This window comes from Eriocheir sinensis, chromosome 38 (genome assembly GCF_024679095.1).
Source record: "Eriocheir sinensis breed Jianghai 21 chromosome 38, ASM2467909v1, whole genome shotgun sequence".
NCBI lineage: Eukaryota > Metazoa > Arthropoda > Malacostraca > Decapoda > Varunidae > Eriocheir > Eriocheir sinensis.
In genome coordinates, this window is record NC_066546.1 from 16,764,974 (window position 1) to 16,781,480 (window position 16,507).

The 16,507-nt window shown below is 41.6% G+C and overlaps 1 protein-coding gene across 2 annotated transcripts in view; it reads left to right on the forward strand.

The window, feature by feature from the left end:
* Positions 1-16,507, forward strand: part of LOC127008756 (nephrin-like) — a 102,329-nt gene that overhangs the window by 53,131 nt on the left and 32,691 nt on the right. For both annotated transcript variants that reach the window (XM_050881122.1, XM_050881123.1), the window contains exons 5-12: positions 1,063-1,245; positions 3,833-4,123; positions 6,068-6,370; positions 6,971-7,261; positions 8,994-9,180; positions 11,918-12,030; positions 13,492-13,743; positions 14,672-14,832. In XM_050881122.1, the coding sequence (XP_050737079.1) occupies positions 1,063-1,245; positions 3,833-4,123; positions 6,068-6,370; positions 6,971-7,261; positions 8,994-9,180; positions 11,918-12,030; positions 13,492-13,743; positions 14,672-14,832 (1,781 nt within the window). The remainder of the gene's footprint in view (positions 1-1,062; positions 1,246-3,832; positions 4,124-6,067; positions 6,371-6,970; positions 7,262-8,993; positions 9,181-11,917; positions 12,031-13,491; positions 13,744-14,671; positions 14,833-16,507) is intronic.

Sequence of the window (16,507 nt, forward strand, 5' to 3'; positions counted from 1 at the left end):
AAGAGGAAGAGGAAGAGAGAGAAGGAATATTAAAAGCTCCTCCTCCTCCTCCTCCTCCTCCTCCTCCTCCTCCTGTCTTCTTCCTCCAATATTTCCGATGACAACAATATTCGGAGAGAACATTCCTCACCGAGATGACAAAACCTTCTCTCTCTCTCTCTCTCTCTCTCTCTCTCTCTCTCTCTCTCTCTCTCTCTCTCTCTCTCTCTCTCTCTCTCTCTCTCTCTCTCTCTCTCTCTCTCTCTCTCTCTCTCTCTCTCTCTCTCTCTCTATCTTTTTTCTCTTCCAACATCATAATTTTTCTTTTATCTCCTCCTCCGCGAACATTAATAACAATAATAATAATAATGATAAACAACAGAGGTCTTTTTTTTCTTTTTCTTTTTCTTTTTTCTTCCTTCGTTCGTAAATTCATGTAATCCGATGTATATTATTATTTTCTTCCTTTGTTGTCTAGTTTTCTTTATTTTTGTTTTGTTGTTGTTTTCATTTATAATCTGTTTTGTTTGTTTGTCTTTTTTTCGCTTTCTGATTTAGTGTATCTGAAAAAAAAATTAAAGTCATATTTTGTCAACTTTTTTTTCATTCTGCATTCATTAATTTTCTAGTATAGTTCTATCCTGGTTTTCCATTTCCCTTCCTAAATTATTCTCTCGTATATCGTTATTCCTTTTTGTTTATTTATTATCTATTATTTATTAGTTTTTTTACATATTTCTCTAACTTATTATCTTCCTTGGTATCCATTTTTTTATTTTTTATTATATTCCTCCATGCTTTATTCTCGTAACTTTTTTCCTTATCTTCTCTCTTAGTTAACTCTCTACCTCGTTATTTTATCATCCTTTTTTATCAGATTCCCTTTATACTTTAACGCCATTATTGTGTCACCTTCTACAGATACACAAGACGAGAGGAAGGAGACATCACCCACGGACTCAAAACATCGAAATCTATCATATTTATACCCTGTCAATGTATCTCTCTATCGACATCCTTTTGTATTTGGTTTTCCGATATATTCCTTCATGATTAACTGTTTCCCTTTCTCTCGTTCCACAGATACCCAAGATGACAAGAAAGAGACGTCATCCACGGACACGCATCTCTCCTCGCTGCGCTCCAAGATCACCTTCACGCCCACGCACGGTGATAACAGCCTCGACTACAGCTGCCACGCCGCCCACCCTGCCCTCACGCACTCCTCCACGTCCCTCACCGCCAGAGTCACCCTCGATGTGCACTGTAAGCTTGTGTTGGGGTTTTCTTGACTGTAGAAGAGATGGAGACACGGTTCTTACTATTGAATTTTCCTTCCTTCCTTCTTTCTTGTTATTTTCTTATTCTTTTTTCTTTCTTCTTTTTCTTTCTTTTATTTTCTTCTATCTTTCTTGCCTATGTATCTTCTCCTCTCTTTCTTTTTTTCTTCTTTACCTTTCTTCTTCCTTTTTTGTTCTTGATTCTTCTATTTCCTTCCTCTCCTTTCCTTTTCCTTTCTCCTTCTTCCTTAATCGCTTCTTCTTGTTCCTCCTTCTTCTCCTTTCTTTACCTTTCTTCTTCTACCTTTCCTGACCTCTTTTTCTTCTTATCCTTTCTATTTTCCTTTTTCCTCTTCCTTTTCTGATTCGTTTTCCTTCATCTCTCTCCTTTCGTCATCTTTCCTTTTCCTCTCTTCCTTCCTCTTCTTCAATATCTCTCACTCACTCGCTAATTCATTCCCGCAGTAACAAAAAACAACACACTGTACCCAGAAGGCGAGATTCGTGAATAATCTAAACAGCCTCTGACTCGCAACATCCGCGCTGCAGGAAGTCGCTAATTATAAACGTATTACACGGGAATTATTGGATCAAGTCTTATAATGATTTCAGTTTACATATTTTATCCGCCGTTTATTATTTACTGCACTCAATCCTTTCGTTGAGTAAGGCGTTGTAGCGTCGAGTTAAAAGTTGAGCTTCGAGTTGATATATATAAATATATATATATATATATATATATATATATATATATATATATATATATATATATATATATATATATATATATATATATATATATATATATATATATATATATATATATATATATATATTATATATATATATATATATATATATATATATATATATATATATATATATATATATATATATATATATATATATATATATATATATATATATATATATATATATATATATATATATATATATATATATATATATACATATATATATATATATATATATATATATATATATATATATATATATATATATATATCTATATATATATATATATATATATATATAAGTTTCAAAGTTTCAAATCAAGTTTATATTCCACAAGCTAATGTTCGCCTCACAAAAGTCCACGGAAATTACTCCCCGCGTTTCACTATCTATATGACTCGCTACAAAATACATACACAAATCCATATTCTTCTTCCTCTTCTTCTATCCATACCACATCAAGGCTTTCCCGTAGACGTTCCAGAGTTTCGCCATAAGTTCATGGAGTCACATTTCTATTCCACGAGGCACTCCGGGGCCACACAAGTCTTCGGGGAGTCCATAATGTCTGTTCTCTACTCTCGTTGGCTTGTCGGGGTGCGCTTCTTTATCGCGGCTGTGTCATGTCCACGTCCCTTCCTCCCCTTACTCATGTCGCGTCTTGGGAGCCCACCCTTCACTCTCCCTTCCGAGGCCATCACCTACAGACTGCGCCAGGAGGGAGGGCATTAATCGTGTGTCTCCCTCCCTCTCTCCCTCTCTCTTTCTCTCTTCCTCTCCCTCCCTTTACTTCACTTCGTTTAGCTCTTTCCTTTTTTCTTTCTCTCGCTCTTTCTCTCTCTCTAATTATGTCTCTCTTCATCTCTCCCTCTCTCTTTATTTCAGTTCCTTTAGCTCTCACCTCCTTCTCTCTCTTTCTCTCTTTCTCTCTCTTTTGCTTGTCATTGATTCCGCACTTTCTCTCTCTCTTTTTTTCTCCTTTTTCCTCCTTCCATTCTTAAGTATGTCTGTCTCTCTCCCGCCTTTCCTCCCTCCTGCTTCTCTCCCTCTTTCTCTTTCCCTTGTCATTGATTCCATATTTATCTCTTTCTTCTCTTTCTCCTTCTTTCTTGCTCTCTTTCGTCTCCTTGTCTTTCTATGTCTCCTTTCTTTATCGAGTATATTGTTTTCTTATCTTATTTAACCTTTATTGACAAAACTTTTTATACCTGAAGTTATTCTTACCTGTATTTTATTATTTACATGTATTGTCTATAAGTCTATTTATCTATCTTCCTCTCTATATCCATCTATCTGTTAATCTCTATATATCTATGTTAGTCTATGTCTATCTCGATTCCTCTCTCACTCTCTTCTCAATACTTTCAAATCTCATATCATCTTTCCTTTTTATTCCCTTCCCTCAGAACACCTCAAATCTATCTATATCTATCCATCTATTTACTTTATCTATTTGGTTATTTGTATTTTTCTATCTCATTTCCTCTCTCCCTCTCTTCTCAGTACTTTCAAATCTCATATCCTCTCCTTTTTTTCTTTTTTCTTCGCTCAGAACACCTCAAATCTATATCTATCCATCTATTTACTTTATCTATTTGGTTATTTGTATTTGTCTATCTCAATCTCCCATGCTTTCGCTACTCAGTAATCTCATATCTCATCTTCCCTAACCACGTCCTTTTAAGATTAGTCCGTTGCTCCTCAGATCTACCTATATCTATCAATTTGTATATTCCTATCTGTGTACCTTTCCTATCTCCCTCACACTCGCTGCTCAGTAATCCATCATCTCATCTTCTCTCTCTCACCCTCCTCAGACCCGCCCGGCGCCCCTGAGATCACGGGGTACACTGAAGGCGAGACCGTGCGAGCCGGGGACCGCAAGACCCTGACCTGCAGATCCCGAGGCGGTAACCCGCTTCCCGAGGTCTTCTGGTACAAGAACGGCGCGCAGATCGACAAGAACTTCATCAAGCACCGCAAGTACGCCGTCAACGAGTACGAGTTCGAGGTATCGGCTTCGGATAACTTAGCGAAATACGAGTGCCAGGTGTCCAACGTTATGACCCGGGAGCCGAAGAAAGCCGAGATACAACTTAGCGTCCACTGTGAGTATTGTAGTTGTTGTAGTAGTAGTAGCAGTAGTAGATGTTGAGGTAGTGGTTATCTATGGCGTATGTGTGTTTCTGTGTTTGCGACGTTAAGAAAGAGAAACAGAAAGAAAGAAGGAAGCTAAATGAAATAAGAATGAGGTGGAGGAGGGAAGAAAGGAAGGGAAGAAGGGAAGAATTGAGATAAGAACGTAGGGGAAGAAAGGAAAGAAAGAAAGAAAGAAAGGAAGGAAGAAGAACACAGAGACAAGATATATATAAAGAAAGGAGGAACGAAAGAATAAAGCTGAGAGAGAGAGAGATAGTAGTAGCAGTAGTAGTAGTAGTAGTAGTAGTAGTAGTAGTAGTAGCAGTAGTAGTAAAGGTGATGAAATTCTCTTGAAAAAAATATGCTATCAGTTATTTTTCAGTTAGCGGACATGACTTTTCCATTTTACCGTCAGTGTATGTGTGTGTGTGCGTGTGTGTGTGTGTGTGTGTGTGTGTGTGGGTGTGGGTGTGGGTGTGTGTGTGCGCGTGTGCTAATTGGCTCGGCGTAATTGGTTTTGTCGCACGCGCTGTCTTTGGTGACTTCTCATGTTAATGGATCTTTGAAACTATGACTGATATTCCAGTGTGTGTGGGGGGGGAGGGAGGGAGGGGAGGAAGGTGGGGGGGAAGGAAAGGAAGGTGTGGGGGGGAGGGAGGGAGGGAAGGGAGGCGTGTGTGGGTGTGGTTGTGGGAGGGGAGGGAAAGAAGAAAGGTGTGGGGGGCGGGAGGGAGGGAAGGGAGGCGTGGGGGGTTTTTGGTTGTGGGAGGGGAGGGAAAGAAGGAAGGTGTGGGGGGCGGGAGGGAGGGAAGGGAGGCGTGTGTGTGTGTGTGTGTGTGTGTGTGTGTGTGTCGTTAGTTCAAAGTTATATATAAAATTTTCTGTAACATTTTTTTTCTTTTATTTTTTCTTGTCATTCTTTTTCATAACTTTTTCTTTGATTTATTTCTTCTTGTTTCTTCTTCTTCTTCCTTTTCTTCTTCTCCTTTTCCTTCTTTTTCTTCTTCCGTTCTTTTCCCTTTCAAATATTTTCTCCTCGTTTCGTTCATTCTTTTTCATGTTGTCTTTCAATGTTTTTTCTTTCCCTGTTTTACTTTTAGCCAACCAAGCTCTCTCTTTCTCTCTCTCTCTTTTTCTCTCTCTCCCCCACATATCTCATTCTTTCCCCTTTGCACTCTCTCTCTCTCTCTCTCTCTCTCTCTCTCTCTCTCTCTCTCTCTCTCTCTCTCTCTCTCTCTCTCTCTCTCTCTCTCTCTCTCTCTCTCTCTCTCTCTCTCTCTCTCTCTCTCTCTCTCTCTCTCTCTCTCTCTCTCTCTCTCTCTCTCTCTCTCTTCAACTCTTTCTCCTCCCATTCTTTTTCTTCCTCCTCTCTTTCTCTCCCACTCCCTGTCTCCCTGTCTCCCTCTTCCCATTTTTCTCTCCTCCTCCTCCTCCTCTTCCTCCTCCTCCTTTTTTTCTCTCCACCCCAACCTATCCATCTCCTGACTTTCCTCACGTTCTTTTTCCTCCCATGTAAGCCTCCTCCTCCTCCTCCTCCTCCTCCTCCTCCAACCCCCCTCATTCTTTTTCCTCTCACCTACACACACACATACACACACATTCTCTCTCCTTTCTCTTTCCTTATCTCTTCCTTCTGTTTGTTTTTTTACTTTCCTTCCTTCTCTCCATTTTTATCTTTTTCTTCACTTTTCTCTCATCAATGTCTCTTATTCCTCCTTTTCTGTCGAATTTTTCCTTTCCCATCAGTATTGTTATCATTCTTTTCTTCTTGTAATTCCTTCCTGTTTATTTTTCCTTCATTTTTCGTCCATTTCCTTTCCTTTCTCCTTCCCTGGTCTCTTCTTCGCTACACCATCTATATCACATCATCATATTCATCTTTTTTAACATCATTTTCTTCTCCTTCCCTGCAGTCGCCCCTTCCCAAGTCACCATCGACGGCCCTACTGAAGCCAAAGTAGGGGACATGATTTCCATCAGCTGCGTGGCCGAGAACTCCAACCCACCATCAGACGTCAACCTCGTCATCAATGGCCAAACCCCGCCCGGCGCCACCTCGCGGACGTACAAGGTTGATCACGGCGGCTGGAACACTGTCACCAACCTCACAAGTTACGAGGTGCGGCCCATCGACTCCGACCTCACCGTGAATTGCTACGCGCTCAACCAGGCTCTCGGCTCCACCAAGATCAACACTCAAGTCGTCAGTGTGTTGCGTGAGTATTGTGTTGTGTTTTGGAGGGGGGGGAGGGGGTTGTGTTTGTGTTTGTGTGCGTGAATGTGTTTGTTTTGGGTCTGGTGAGGAGGGAGGAGGTCAATATGTGTGTGTGTGTGTGTTTGTTTGTTTCTGTGTGGAGGGGGGTAATCTCTGTGTGTGTGTGTGTGTGTGTGTGTGTGTGTGTGTGTGTGTGTGCGCGTGTGTGTTTTCCTTCTTATGTCTTTATCTAATATCCCCCCCTCCTCTCTCTCTCTCTCTCTCTCTCTCTCTCTCTCTCTCTCTCTCTCTCTCTCTCTCTCTCTCTCTCTCTCTCTCTCTCTCTCTCTCTCTCTCTCTCTCTCTCTCTCATTCGTAATTGTTGTCTTTTTGTGCATTGATTATCTATTTTTTCCCTTCCCTAATTTTCCACTTACGGCTAATCTCCCTAATTTTATCTCCCTTTCTTTTGCCTTACCACCCTTCTCTCTCTCTCCCTCCATCCCCCCCTCTCTCTCTCTCTCTCCCTATCTATCTATCTATATCAACCTATCTCTATATCTATTTAACTATATTTCTATCTCTGTGTTACTTACATCATCCTATTTTTTGCATCCTACAGGACCTCCAGACCCGCCCGTCATTCTGGGATACGAGCCCGGCAAAATGCTAAAAAAGGGCAGTCCCAAGCGGCTGTCCTGCGTCTGCAACGGCGGCAATCCACTGGCCACCCTCACCTGGTTCAAGGGCGCGCAGGAACTAACCTCCACGACGCGCCACGAGGCCGGGAGTGCGATAGCCGACGTGGACCTTACCCTGAGCGAGTCCGACAACAACGCCGAGTACCGCTGCGAGGCGACCAACTCTGCCACCGAGGAGCCGCTTGTCAACTCGACCCGCCTCAGTGTGATGTGTGAGTTTGTAGAGGGTGGTTGTGTGTCGCCTGGCTCTCCCTGTCTCTCTCTTCCCGTCTCTCTCTGTGGCTTGTGTTTGGGTGGCTTATAAGGGTTTAGGAGTGTGTTTAAAGTGTTTTTGTGGTCTGTATTTTGTTTTGATTGCTGGTTTGAGGTTGTTTAGTTAGATTTTGTTAAGTTTTAAAGGGTATGGTGTAGGTTTCGTGGTCAATTTATCTATCTATCTGTCTATCGTAATCTCTCTCTCTCTCTCTCTCTCTCTCTCTCTCTCTCTCTCTCTCTCTCTCTCTCTCTCTCTCTCTCTCTCTCTCTCTCGACAGCAATATATATTTATTCAAAACCGTAAATGGAGTACAGAGAAAAATTTGCGTGGGGGGCGTGAGAGAGAGAGAGTTATGTCCATGTGTGAGTGTGTTTGGGGTCCGGTTAAGTGAGAGAGAGAGAGAGATCATCACATAATTGAGCTAGAGTGAAGGAAAGGGAAAAAAATAAGAAATAAAATGGAGGCCTATGGGGGACTTTAGGCTTAAGAGAGAGAGAGAGAGAGAGAGAGAGAGAGAAGAGAGAGAGAGAGAGAGTATCTTTGCATTGTGTTTCTCTCTCTCTCTCTCTCTCTCTCTCTCTCTCTCTCTCTCTCTCTCTCTCTCTCTCTCTCTCTCTCTCTCTCTCTCTCTCTCTCTCTCTTCCTTCTTTCCTTCCTTTCTTCGTCTTTTGGCTTCATATTCCCTATTCTAATTCATCTAGTTCTTGTTTTCTTTCTTTTCTTCCTTTCTCCTCTTATTCTCGTTTCTTACCGTTTATTCTGAGTTTCTTTCTTCTCTTTGCTTCCGTTTCTTCCCCCCAATTATCTTCGTTTCTCTCTTATTCCTGTTCTCTAGTTTCTCTGTTCCCTGTTTCTTTTTCCCATTGTATTCGTTTCTACCTTCTTTACTCCTTTCCATGTTCCCTTTCTTCTTTCTTTCCTTCCTTCCTTCCTTCTTTCCCTCCTTCCCCACTTTCATCCTTCCTTCCTTTCGTCCTTCCTTCCCTTCCTTCTCTCCCTCCTTCCTTCCGTCGTTTCTTCCTTCCTCCTTTCCTTCCTTCCTTCCATCCTCACTTCCTTGCGTCCTTCCTTCCTTCCTTCTTTCTTTTCTTCTTTCCCTCCTTCCTTCCATCCTTCCCTCTTTCCTTCCTTCCTTACTTCCTTCCTTTCTGCCTTTCTTCCTTCCTTCCTTTTGTCTTTCCATCCTTCCTTCCTTTCTTCCTTCCTTCCTTCCTTCCTTCCTTCCTTCCCGCTTCGTTTGAGGTGATTGACGACGACGTTGAAATATTACCCATCATCCCTTGCCCTTCTGGAGTCTGTCTTTCGTCTTCCTCCTTCGTCGACTAACCTCTTATCTCTCTCTCTCTCTCTCTCTCTCTCTCTCTCTCTCTCTCTCTCTCTCTCTCTCTCTCTCTCTCTCTCTCTCTCTCTCGCTCTCGCTCTTGCTCTCTTTTCTGTTCTTTTCTTTATTTTTTCTCTCTTGTTTCCTTGTTTATCGCTTCTCTTCTTTTTTATTTCCTGTTCTTAATGTTTCTAGTTTCTGTTTCTTTCGTTTCTTATCTCTGTCTTATGTTCCTTTTCCTTAGTCTATTTATTTATTCTTTTGTTTCTCGGGGTGTGCTTCCTCTAGTTTGTTATTCCTTCTTTTAATGCGTCTAGTTCATATTTTCTTCGTTTCTGATCTCGTTCCTCGCCTTCCGTCCCTCCAGTCCCTCCCGCCGCGGTCAAGGTGTCCTCGGAGCCGCGGGATGTCAAGGCCAACACGCAGACGACCCTCGTGTGTGAGTCCGCCTCGAGCAACCCGAAGGCGAACGTGACGTGGTGGAAGGAGGGATTCGAAGTGGGGCCGGGCGACTCCCTCATCAGCTCAGGACAGTTCGGCGGCTTCACAACCACGTAAGTTTGTCTTGAAGCTTTCCTAGGTCTATGTAAGCTTGGAAGCCTTAAGATTACTGTACTTTGCCGTCCTGAAGCTTGTTATTTTGTAAGGTTTTAGGCTTCAGAACCACGTAAGCTTGTTCTTCTCTCTCTTAAAGCTTCCCTAGGCCTTTGTAAGCTTGGAAGCCTTAAGATAACTGTACTTTGCCGTCCTGAAGCTTGTTATTCTGTAAGATTTTAGGCTTCACCACCACGTAAGTTTGTCTTGAAGCTTTCCTAGGTCTATGTAAGCTTGGAAGCCTTAAGATTACTTCACTTGATCGTCCTGAAGCTTATTAGTCTGTAAGGTTTAGGCTTCAGAACCACGTAAGTTTGCCCTTCTCTCCCTTGAAGCTTTGCTAGGCCTTTGTTTTGGTTGGTAAATTTAGAAGCTTTCAGATTTAGCTCGAAGCTTCTTATTTTAGTCATTCAGAAACTTGATTTAAAGTTTCCACCAATAGACGGCAAGAGTTCAAAGGTTGTAAAGTTTTCGATTGCGAGGTAACGAGTATATATGTATTGTAAGCTCGAAACACCTTATTCTTAGCCATTCACAAGCTTGAGTTGATGAGGGTAAGGGATGAAGGCTTGAGGCAGCTTGCTTGATCCACACAAACAGGTTCAATTAGCTAAGTTTGGGTTTGCCCCCGAGATCGCTATACATAGACTTTCCCTTAAGGGGCTCGTCTTGATTTGGAAGTGTGTGGGTGTGGGTATGGGTGTGGGTGTGTTTATTTGTGAGGCGAAGTGAATATATTTTTAGAGTTTTCAGAGTTTGGGATTTATTTATATCTTTGTGTCTTTGCCTTGCTGGTGGAGAGGGGAGTAGTTTGTTTGTTGGCGGGGGAGAGAAAAGAAGTGAATGGATAAGGAAGAAGAAGAAGGAGAAAAGAAAAAAGAATAAGATGAAGAACGAATGGAGAAGAAAGAAGGAAGAAATAGAGAGTAAGAAGAGAAGAAAATGAGAACAAAAAGAAAGAAGAAGACGAAAGAGAAGAAGAAGAAGGAGAAAAGAAGATGAAGAAGAAGAACGAATGGAGAAGAAAGAAGGAAGAAAAAGAGAATAAAATGAGAAGAAAACGAAAACATAAAAAAGAAGACGAAAGAGAAGAAGAAAAGAAAGAAGAAGAACAAACGAACGAAGAAAAAAATAAAACGAAGCTGAAAAAGAAGAAGAGAAAGAAGATTAACGAAGAGAGTCATTATTTATCGTTTTATCCTTTGTTTATCTTCGGTTTATTTAGTTATTTAAATAAGTACCTAGGGCTTGGAAAATAAGTACCTAGTTAATGTAAGAAGTAACCGAGAAAAATGAAAGAAAGGTTAAATTAGGATATGTATGAAATAATTATCCTCTCTCTCTCTCTCTCTCTCTCTCTCTCTCTCTCTCTCTCTCTCTCTCTCTCTCTCTCTCTCTCTCTCTCTCTCTCTCTCTCTCTCTCTCTCTCTCTCTCTCTCTCTCTCTCTCTCTCGTCCTGTCCACTTTAATCCAAAACACAAGTTATTTTCTTTATTATTTTCTGTGGCTATACATGTGTGTGTGTGTGTGTGTGTGTGTGTGTGTGTGTGTTTTCACTATTATTTCCCTCGAGTGTTCTCACTTTAACGTTCATGACAAAAAATCTCTCTCTCTCTCTCTCTCTCTCTCTCTCTCTCTCTCTCTCTCTCTCTCTCTCTCTCTCTCTCTCTCTCTCTCTCTCTCTCTCTCTCTCTCTCTCTCTCTCTCTCTCTCTCTCTCTCTCTCTCTCTCTCTCTCTCTCTCTCTCTCTCTCTCTCTCTCTCTCTACCTATCTATCTAAACATTCTTGTGTGTGTGTGTGTGTGTGTGTGTGTGTGTGTGTGTGTTATGTCTCTGGTAATCCGTTTAACATTTTCTGGCTTTTTTTTCATTCTCGTTTTCCCTTTCTTTCTCTTTTTCTCCTTTTCTTTTTTTATTCCACTTAATTTTCTCTTTTCTCCTATTCTTTTCTCTTATTTTCTCCTCTCTTTTTCCTTTCCTTTTTTTCCATCTATTTTTTCTTTATTTCTATTTTTCTCTTCCTCTTTTCTTCCTCTTCTTTTTTCCCTCTTTCTCTTTTTCTCTTTTTCTCTTTTTCCTTTCCGTTTTTTTCATCTATCTTTTCTTTATTTCTATTTTTTCTCTTCCTCCTTTCTTCCTCTTCTTTTTTTCCTCTTTCTCTTTTTCTCTTTTTCTCTTTTTTCTCTCCTTTTTTTCCTCTTTTTTTTCCTTTCGCTAATTAGGTCCTGCTCATTTATTTGTCCTTCCTAATTTCTCTCCACTCTGTTTACCTCTCCACTCATTATCTCTCATTACCCCCCTCCCCCTCCCCCTCCTCCTCCTCCTCCTCCTCCTCCTCCTCCTCCTCTTCTTCCTCGTTCCAAGCCCATTTCTGAGTCATTAGCGCAAACCATCCCTCATTATATTTATTTTTTCTCTTTCTTTATTTTTCATTCTCTCTCTCTCTCTCTCTCTCTCTCTCTCTCTCTCTCTCTCTCTCTCTCTCTCTCTCTCTCTCTCTCTCTCTCTCTCTCTCTCTCTCTCTCTCTCTCTCTCTCTCTCTCTCTCTCTTCATTCACTCATTTTTCATTCCTTCGATCTCTCTCATTCATTTTCTCTCCTCATCTCATTCTATTCACTCATTTTTTCCTTGTGTTCATTCACTCTCTTTCTAACAACAAAGAATGACCTCACGTTCTTTTGTTCTTACGTTCTCAGGTACAAGGTGCAGGTGAACGTGACCGCTAAGGACGACGGAACGGTCTTCACGTGCCAGGCTGATAACCATTTCGGAACGACGACCCACGACGCCATTACACTCTCGGTTCTTTGTAAGTATAGCGAATTCGGTGTTTTTTAAGTGATTTCGGCTTTTTGTTAATACCCTCCATCTCTCCTGACCTACTTCTCTCTCTCTCTCTCTCTCTCTCTCTCTCTCTCTCTCTCTCTCTCTCTCTCTCTCTCTCTCTCTCTCTCTCTCTCTCTCTCTCTCTCTCTCTCTCTCTCTCTCTCTCTCTCTCTCGTTCTGCATTCTCTTTCCACTTTATTTATTTCTTTTTCTATCCTTTCCTTGTTTTCCCCTTCCTCTCCTGTTGCTTTATCATCCCATCTTTATTTATATCTAATTATATCTTTCCTCACATCTCTTTAGCTCTCTTTTTTTCCTCTCCATTCTTTTCTTTTCTCTCTTTTTTCACCTTTAATCCTCTAAGTCTCTCTCCATCTCTTCCCTTTCTCATTTTCTGTCTCTTTTTCTCCGTCTCCATCTCCTCTTCCTCTCTCATTTTTCATTCTCCTTTATCTCTTCCTCTTCATCAGTTTCTCCCTCTCCTCTCTCTATCCCTTTATCATTCTTCCTTTCTTTCTCCTTTTCTATCTCTCTCCGTTTTTATTCCTTCTCTTTCCTTTGTTATTTCCCTTTTTCTCTCCCGCTTCATATGTGTCCTTCTCTCATTCTTTCAAATTCTCCTTCTCTCCTTTTAACCCCACTCTCACGCTTTTTCTCTCTCTCTCTCTTCTCTCACCCCCTCCCTCTCTCTCTCGCCCCTCCTCCACCTTCCCTTCCCCGCCCTGCTCGTCCCTCCCGCCGCGTAGCAAATGTTCCTGCTACTTAATATTTATGTGTGTTAAATATCCGCGCTGTCTGTTTCACGCGCGGCTGTGGAAGTTTTATATTTACATGCGTTATATATATTTACTTCTCTGTGCGTGTCTGTGTGTGTGAGTGTGTGTGTATGTGTGTGTGTGTGTGTGTGTGTGTGTGTGTGTGTGTGTGTGTGTGTGTGTGTGTGTTTCTCTCCTTTCCTTTTCCTTCATTTCCCATTCTCTTATCTTTCTTTACCTTCCTTTCCCTTCCATTCCTTTCCTTTCTTTTCCTTTCCTTTTTTTCCCTTCGTTTTCCCTGCATTTCCTTCCCTTTCTTTCCCTTTCCCTTCCCTCCCTCTCCTTAGCTTACCTTCCCTTCCTTTTACTCCCTTTCCCTTGCACCCCATTCCCTTCCCTTCCCTTCCCTTCTCTTCTCATTCCCTTCAACTGTATACCTGTTCCCTGTTCCCATCTTTCCTCTCATGTACAAGGTTTCATTCTTTTTCATCATTATCGTTATCATCTTTATCCTCATCTTTTTTTACCTCTAAAGCTAAACTAACATGTCCCTCTCCTATCCCCTTCTCAGATCTACCATTCTTTTTCCTTATCTTTCTTGAACCAAACTATTATAACATCCATTCTTTTTTCTCATCTATATTGTAACCCAACTATAATAACATGTTATCTCCTATCCCCTTCTTCAGATCCGCCGGTGTGGGTGAAGGCGCCGCAGAAGGAGATCTCCGTGACCGAGGGGAGCGGCGTCCAAGTCAACGTGAGCGCACATGGTAACCCCAACGACGTGGCTTACCTCTGGCGGCGCGGGGAGGAGGTCGTGAAAGGCGACTCATACCTCAACATATCCAGCGTGACGCGTGACCAGGCGGGGACTTACACCGTCGAGGCCAGCAACTCCCAGGGCAAAGTGGAGGCCAACTTGACTATTAATATCAAATGTGAGTATCAGTTTGGCCCTACTGTTGTTACGTATGTGTGTGGGTGTGGTGGGGGGTTAGGTAGAAGAAGAAGCTGTTAGACGTTAAGAACAAGAACTGAAGAATTTTAAGGAGGAAGAGGAGGAAGGAGGTAGGAGAAGAAGAAGGGGCGTAAAGAAAGAGGAACAGATAAAAAGAAGGAAGGTGAAATGAGTATAGAATGAGATGAAGAAAGGAAGAAGTGTGATGAGAAGTGAGGGGTGCTGTTAGTGGTGGTTGTGTTAGGGGCTGTGTGAAGGTGATTGCGTGTATGTGTGTGTGCGTGTGTGTGCGTGTATAAATCATGGTTTCAGCGGTGTCTTCTGCCATGTTTCCGCACTCAACTATTTCCTCTCTCTGCCCTCATGACAATATTTTTCCATGGCCATTTTCCAGCATTTTGCATCTCGTTATCCGTCACCCGTTTTCTCTCTCTCTCTGTATCTTGCTTCAACCTCAACAATAACAAGAGGAAAAGGAAAACCAACGCTGACCAGACTTACTTTCTTTCATCTTTATTAGTTTCATTTAGCTGTGATTTGCATTTTTTTGTTTATTTAGTTATTTATTTTTTGTAGTTTTTCATTTGCGTGTTCTTTTCTTTCTTTTAAATATCAATGAAAAGTTTCCTCAGTAATATAAACAACAAACTGCATATATCTCCTTTTCCTTCCTAACTTTTTATCACTATAATTCAAGTTTATTTTAGTAACGCCTCAAAATTGTCATCACGGTTCTTTTCTTCAGTTTTCTTCTTCCTTTCCTAGACATGTCACTGTTTATTCTTCCAATTTACGGTACCTCCTTTATTATATCAGTTTCTCCTTCCCGCTTACAGATATCGCTTCTTCTTCTACTATTTATCTCAACTTCGATTTATTCATAGTTTCTCCCATCCTCCCGCCCCCAGACGCCGCCACGATCAGCTCCATATCCGAGGGCAAGAACCTGAGCGTTGGGGACTCGGTGACGCTCTTCTGCAAGGTGAACGCAAACCCCGACCCGGATATCAACTGGGTTCGCGAGGGATACGATTTTGGCAGAACCGAGCACAAGAAACACGCGTCCGAGGTAAGGCTGGCGTGTTTGACCTGTACAGACACACACTCGCTTACACACGCCTACAGTCACACACACACACACTAACACACACACACACACACACACACACACATTAACATACGCACACACACACACACACACACACACACACACACACACACACACACACACACACACACACACCTTGTTTTCTGTCTACCTGTGTTGAGAGAGAGAGAGAGAGAGAGAGAGAGTGTTTTGTTTCCCTGTTCTACGTTTCGTTCGTTTTCCAAGCACACTCTTTTTCCTACACACACACACACACACACACACACACACACACACAACACAAACAATAAAACTCTCCATTTTTCTCTTATTTAATTTTTTTTGTCCTTATTTCCAACTTATTTTCTTTATTTCTTATTTACCTTTTTTTCAGCGGTCATTTTCTTTATTTCTCTTATTTATCATATTTTTCAACTCCTATTTCTCGCTTTCTTTTCTTATTTATCTTTTTTTTCAACTTATTTTCTTTTTTTCAACTTTTTTTTTCAACCGTACGAGAAATATTGTTTTGTCTCCTCGAGGGAATGTTATTTTTTTCAAGGCCGCGGGAATACCACTTTAAGATATACCTCCTCCTCCTCCTCCTCCTCCTCCTCCTCTTCTTCTTCTCCTCTTCTTCTTCTTCCTTGTTTCTATATTTGGTTTCTTTCTTCTTTTTCTTCTTCCTCTTTTCCTTCTGTTTATATTTATTTTTCCTGGTCTGAGGAGGAGGAGGAGGAGGAGGAGGAAGAAGAAGAAGAAGAAGAGGAGGAGGACGGTATTAGAATGGAGGAGGAAGAAGGGGAGAAAGAGACCAATACTTTTCATAGCGAAGAGAAAGGAAGCAAGGAAGAAAAGAAAGTAGAGGAGGAAAAAGTAAGGAAGCAAAGATGAAATGAAGAAAGACCTTTTTAATACATCGAGTAAGAGGCAACAGGAAAAGGAAGAGGAGAAGGAGGAGGAAGAAAAAGAGGAGGCTTTCTTAAGTGACAAATCAACTCCTTGTCACCATAAATCTCTCTCACCTGGATTAAAAACTTCCATCGTTTACCTCAAGTTTACCTGAGTCGGAAAATTTGGCTGTGACGTTTATTTCAAGAGGTGGAGGTACTGCTTCTCCTCCTCCTCCTCCTCCTCCTCCTCCTCCTCCTCCTCCTCCTCCTCCTCTTCCCTCTCGGCCTCGTCTTCCTCCTCCTTCCTGTTCTTTTTTTTTTTTTCCAATTACAGATTAATTCCTTTCTCCTACACGTGCTCTTCTTTAACTATTCCTCTTCTTTCTCCTCCTCCTCCTCCTCCTCCTCCTCCTTCTTCCTAGTCTTCTTTTTTGTCTTATGTTTTCCAATTCAAGATTCTTCCCATCTCCAACACGTGCTATTCTTTCCCTCCTCCTCCCCTCCTCCTCCTCCTCCTCCTTCACTTAGCTCGCTCGTAAACATCCGTCTCAGTTATGTTTGTATCCCACGCGGTAAACATTTGATTCACGGCCCGAATTCTTAAACATCCATTTGTCTCTCTCTCTTTTCTCTCTCGCTCTCTCTTTCTCTTTCTTTCTCGCTTTCTTTCCTTTTTATCCTTTCTCTCTTTTTCTTTCTTTCTCTTTCCTTCTCTCTGTCTATTTGTGTATCTATCTATCTGTCTATCTATCTATTTTGCACTT